The sequence below is a fragment of the Pelophylax lessonae genome (assembly GCF_965119305.1).
Source record: "Pelophylax lessonae genome assembly, chromosome: 8".
Taxonomy (NCBI): Eukaryota; Metazoa; Chordata; class Amphibia; order Anura; family Ranidae; genus Pelophylax; species Pelophylax lessonae.
The window spans coordinates 265,514,053-265,520,052 of NC_138775.1; the positions used below are offsets into that span (position 1 = coordinate 265,514,053).

The following is a 6,000-nucleotide window of genomic DNA, read 5'->3' on the forward strand; positions in this document are numbered from 1 at the left end:
TGCTGTACTATGTTCTTTCATACCAGATTATCGGCTGCAGAGGATCTATTGAAATAAACCCCAGAGACACCATGGCCAAGGAGTCCAGCATCATCGGAGTGTCACTCTTCAGCTCCACTAAGGTAACTGATTAAGATGGACACAATGGCTATGATTCTAAATATATCCAAAGGGAATGTAAAAAAACACTGCAAACTCAACTTATTGCTATGGATCCAACACAGCAGCATTCATAAGGGATGAAAGAAGACTGTAAAGTGGAACCTAGCTGTAAGAGTTTTGAAGAAGACATCGGCAAATTTAAGCGTGCCGCACTACAAAGATTTCAGGTGCATGGGAACACCTAAGTATGAGACTTGGAAGGGGTACCGGGGATGGCATTGGAGCATGAACTGGATAACTGTTTTAAATGACCGAAAAAGCTATTCAATACATTTTTAACATTAAGGTTTCAATACAACCAAGTACGGGTCCTGCAGTGGCACCACCTGCACAGATGTAAACCTAGCCATGGACTGACTCTGCGTGTAGATAAGAGGAGCAAGTTCTTCCAGTAAGGATAGGAGTGAACTGTTGTAGACAGAGATGGCCAGGTTAGGACAGGACAGGGGAGAAATTTTGGCATAGAGGTGGTCCGTAGCACAACAGGGAATTGAAGTGTTAAAGTGGCGAAGATTTCTACAACTAATCATTTGTTGCTTGGAAGGATAGGTGTTTAAGGACAGGGGTACTGTGAAAGTGATGAGGTTGTGATCAGAGAGAGGAAAGGGGTTGTTGATGAGGTTTTCAGGAGGGCAGAGATGGGAGAATACAAGGCCGAGGGTATTGCTATTGAAGTGAGTTCAAGCGTGTGTCCATTGTGTTAGGTCAAAAGATGAGATTAGGTTGAGAAGTAGCCAGACTGTTAACATTAACAGAGATGCTGAAGTTGCCAAGAATGAGAGAGGGTATTTCAGAGGAAAGAAGGTAGGAAAAACCAGGCAGAGAAGTCATCAAAAAAGTATGATACTGGTCAAGGAGACTGATAAAAACTGCAATCCTTTAGAGAAAACAGCAGAATAGAATGGGTCTCAAAAGATGAGAGATATAGAGAGGGAGGGGTAGGAAAGACTTGAAAGGTGTTCATGGGGAATAAAAGGAATCCAACTCCACCTCTCTTCTGTCCACTGGGTCTGGGTGAGGGAGGCCACTATGGGAGAGAGCAGCAGGAGAAGCAGAGTCAGAATCTTAAAGCCAGGTTGCAGTAATGGCGAGTATGGAAATGGAAAGTGAAGAAATTCAATGAAGCGCTGGTAAATGGCGGGAGTAACTATAACTCTCTTAAGGTAGCCTTATCTTTGTGGGGAGCTATTAGCAAGCCATAAATGATTGCTCAATTCCCTACCAACAAAGTCAGTGTTGATGACTTGACGCGCATGAATGGATGAACGAGATTCCCACTGTCCTTACCTACTATCTAGCAAACGGAAACGGGCTTGGCGAAATAGGTCATGTACCAATGTGAGCTTGTTACAGAGAGAGCAGTCATTCCAGAGGGCACATGAGATAAGGGGCTGGTTTTTGGAAGCAGGATGATAGAAATTAAGTGGATTGCGGCTGCTGCCAGAGAAGGAAGGGAGCCGGATGTGGGGTTTGCTGAAGATGGGTCGTGGATGGGTCTTTCTGCATTACAATGACCCAAAACATACTGCCAAGGCAACAAAGGAGTGGCTCAAGAAGAAGCACATGGAGTGGCCTAGCCAGTCTCCAGACCTTAATCCTATGGAAAATTTAGGGAGCTGAAACTTCAAGTTGCCAGGTGACAACCAAGCAACCTTAAGGATTTGGAGAAGATCTGTAAAAAAGAGTAACCAAAATCCCTCCTTAGATATGTGGAACCCTGGTCACCAACTACAAGAAATGTTTATTTACTTCTGTGCTTGCCAACAAGGGTTTCTCCACCATGTACTATGTCATGTTTTGCTTGGAGATCAAATATTTACAGTATTTTACTCACTGAACTGCAACACCATTTGTAATATTTGTATTGTGTTTTTTCAGGATTGATTTTTGGTTGATATTTTGTCTCGATCATTTAAAATACACCTATGATAAAAATTAAAGGCCCTTAATTTCTTTGTAAGAGGGCAAACATACAAAGTCTACAGGGGATCAAAAGATGATTTTCCCCACTGTATAAGCTGTGGGGTGGAGAGGAGAGGAGTAAAGGACAATCTGAGGACAGAAAACATTGAGTGAAGGAGAGTAGAGGGAGGATATTACAGGGAAGATGGCCTGGGAATCAGACTTCATAAGAAATGATTTACAAAATGTTGGTTTGCTTGCAGTCTTTCGAGAGTGGAGCAAAGTTCTTCTTGTATCTTCATACTGATTTAGTTAAACAGCGACACGATTCCTTACTACTTCGGGGGGCGACTTGTGCATTGCCATGCACCACGACTTCGGAGCGACTTGCATTGACTTCACATAATGGAAGTCTATGCAAGTCGCCTCCAGGTCGCCCCGAAGTAGTACAGGACCCTTTTTCTAAGTCGGAGCGACTTGTGTCGCTCCTATTGGAATGGGTCCTGTAGCGGTCAATGGACCGCGAGGGAGCGTGACTTGTCAGGCGACCTGACAAGTCGCCTGACAAGTCGCGCTAGTGTGGACCGGCTCTTATAGTTTTTCATAGAGAGAAGGAAACAATACAAAAAAAAAAAATCTCTGAGATTTTTTTGTTGTCTGTGTTCCATTGGTGAGATTTGCTGTCACTTCCTGTTTTGAAAACATAACAGGAATTAATGTGGAATAAGAGTTTTTTTTTTTTTTTTTTTTGTATGTGAATAAGGTTTTTTTATTGGCTTCCAACCTTCCTGTTTGCATCTTTCATAATTTTTGTGTACGCTATGCAGCGCATGTGCAACACTCTGTACAATCCAGCATCTGCTGTGATGAATGAACTCCTGTGGGGTTGCACGGGAACTCTGTCATCCCAGAATGGCTAATCAGGATCTGTCATTACTGGATGAAGCATCACTGGAGCAAAGGTGAGTATTCTTCTGGTTTTACCACTTGCTATAAAATTACTCAGAATCCCCAAACTACATATATATATATATATATATATATATATATATATATATATATATATATATATATATATATATATATATATATATATATATATAATATTTTTTTTTTTTTTAGCAAAAGACCATAGAGAATAAAATGGCAATCGTTGCATTATTTTATGTCACATTGTATTTACGCAGCAGTCCTTTAAATGCAATTTTTTTGTAAAAAAATACACTTTAATGAATTAAAAGATAAAAACAAAACTCAATATTTTCCACAATTTTTTTGTATAATGTGAAAGTTGATGTTACGGCAAGTAAATAGATACCTAACATGCAAAAAATTTGGGAGAGCATACCCATGTATTTCTAAAGCTGCTGCAGCTATGAACCAAAAGACATGTATATTAAAAAAGAATAGCGCGCAAATGCAAAAGAAATTACTACCAAATCTGAAGACAATCCATAAATAAAAATGGGGATTTGGTCCCACCATATGGCCATATCGTGCTCAAGCCCACTACTGCGTCAAAGTACCCCATTATCAGTGGGTCCTACACTATCCATGAAAAAGAGATGAATCCAGCCTTTCTAACCCTTGGAGATAATACTCCTTGCTGGGAAAGATGTGCAAATGCACTACAGGGGACTCCTCCTATATCCACTTGATGGTGGACACTGATTGAGTACAGGTGTGTGTGGGGGGAGGGGACGTTTGCTCAACCTCGATAGTCTGGTCAAACCGAATACATAATAAACAGGCAAAAAATTTGGGGGAGCATCTTTTTCATGGATAGTGTAGGACCCACTGATAATGGGGTACTTTGACGCAGTAGTGGGCTTGAGCACGATATGGCCATATGGTGGGACCAAATCCCCATTTTTATTTATGGATTGTCTTCAGATTTGGTAGTAATTTCTTTTGCATTTGCGCACTATTCTTTTTTATTATAGATACCTAACATGGCATGCTTTAAAATTGCTCGCGCTCGTGGATTGGGGACAAAGTACGGTACTTGAAAATCTCCAGAAGGCGCCGCTTTAAACATTTTTTACAGGTTACCTTTTTAGAGTTACATAGGAGTTCTAGCTCTGGAATTATTGCTCTTGCTGTAACGATAGCGGTGATACCTCACATGTGTGGTTTGAACACCGGTTACATATGCTTGTGCAACTTGCGTATGTGCTTGCTTCTGTGCGTGAGCAGGGAGGGATGGGGCACTTTAATTTTTTCTTTTCCTTATTTATTTTACTTTTTATTTTTACACTGTCCCTTTTTTTTTTTTTTTTTTTTTATCACTTTTATTGTAAGGGAATGTAAAAATCCCTTGTAATAGAAATAAGAATGAAAAGTCCTCTTCTTTTAAAGATCTGGGGTCAAAAAGACCCCAAATCTCATTTACCTTTTTAAAAGCAAAAGGTAAAAAAAAAAAAAAAACCTTTCAACTTTTCCTTTATAGAAAAAAAAAAAAAAGACGTCGCTCCGGTCTTCCAAGGGCATAGAGTGGGGGCCATCTTGCCCTCACTTGTCTCCATACCCAGCTAACAACCGTATTGTTCCCGGGCTTCACAAATCCGTTTGGTAAGCCCAGGAAGCAGCGAGGGGGTAAAAAAAAAAAAGTGATCCCGCGGCAAATCCGCCCTTACGACCACTTTTATGTGAAAGCGAATCGGCCTTGGAAAAGAAATAGAAAAGAAAAATACCAGGGTTATGGCAGCTAGCTGCCGCCATAAGCCCGGTGTTTAACGTCATTTGAAGTATTTTTATTAAAGGTTAGTCATCAAATGGGTAGATGTCATCATTACTGGATGTCATCACTGGAGCGAAGGTGAGTATTGTTCTGCTTTAAGTAGAAGTCCCTCCAGTTAGATTTTATAGTATTTATTTAAAAAATTTTCTTAACCAAAATGGACATTTCATAGAAGGCTTCCAAATTGGTTGCACAAAACCTTTATTTTATTTTTCTTAATTTTCGGGGGATTTAGGAAGACTGGAAGGAGGCTGGCGCAGCTCTCTTTGGAGGAATGGAGTCTGGTTGGGTGAAGCCCCTCATCGGACCTGAATACCCCCTGGAGAAAGCCGTCCAAGCTCATGAAGACATCATACAGAGCAGCGGAGCCACTGGAAAGATGGTCTTTGTCATCTAAGTGGAATTTTCACCCTCAGACCAAAGAACACCAATTATTTTGTAAATTGATTAATCTGTATCAAAATAAGGACAATGAGCACTTATGTATTAAAGTTAATCTTGTTTGAATATTTGAACATTTTGGGGATCATTTGTTCAATTGAAAAGATAGAAAGAAATAAATGGAATTTTGCTGTAAACCGAAGTGGCTTATTATACAGGTTCTCATTATAAGGAGTGTCGATACTGCAGGCACAGCGGAGATCAGGCTCTGCTCACATATATGCGAACTGGATTGTTTTGTGAACCGCATCTGATTCAGATAACATGTGAACCATCAGCCTTTTCTATAGAGCCGGTTCACATATGTGCGTTGCAGCAGGAGTGCAAATTCGCTGCAAATTTAAAGAGTCCTGTCAGTTTTTTGAGCACTGTGGGGCAGTCCAGATGCAAATTTCAGGATATTGCCTTCCAGTGGCGGCCCGTCCAGCCCCCCCATCCATGCGTTCGCCCCCCTAATCTACATGCAGGGCGCCGGACGCATGGATTCCATCTGGGTTTTTTTTTTTTTTAAGCACGTGATTAGAGCCAGAGGCTCTAATAGGCTCCAAAAAAGGGTGGGCTCGGGGCGCAGAACACTTCGCCCTGAGCCCACCCAGTTGAGTGACAATACCGAATTAATATTCGCTATTGTCACACGGATTCTTCTCCTGGCTACTCAGGAAGTCCTGAGACCCGTTTCCCGATTGGCCGAAAGGAGAAGCCGTGCCACTGGCCAAGGAGGAGGAGGGAGGAGACTGGTGGGTGGGGTGGGGGCT

General features: G+C 41.4%; 1 protein-coding gene across 1 annotated transcript in view; it reads left to right on the forward strand.

Annotated features, from left to right (window-relative positions):
• The window catches only part of CRYZ (crystallin zeta), a 90,378-nt gene extending 85,017 nt beyond the window's left edge, over positions 1 to 5,361 (forward strand). The window contains exons 19-20 of the mRNA XM_082266363.1: positions 27 to 122; positions 5,040 to 5,361. Of these exons, the coding sequence (XP_082122489.1) occupies positions 27 to 122; positions 5,040 to 5,201 (258 nt within the window). The 3' untranslated portion in view covers positions 5,202 to 5,361. The remainder of the gene's footprint in view (positions 1 to 26; positions 123 to 5,039) is intronic.
• Positions 5,362 to 6,000: the final 639 nt, after the last annotated feature.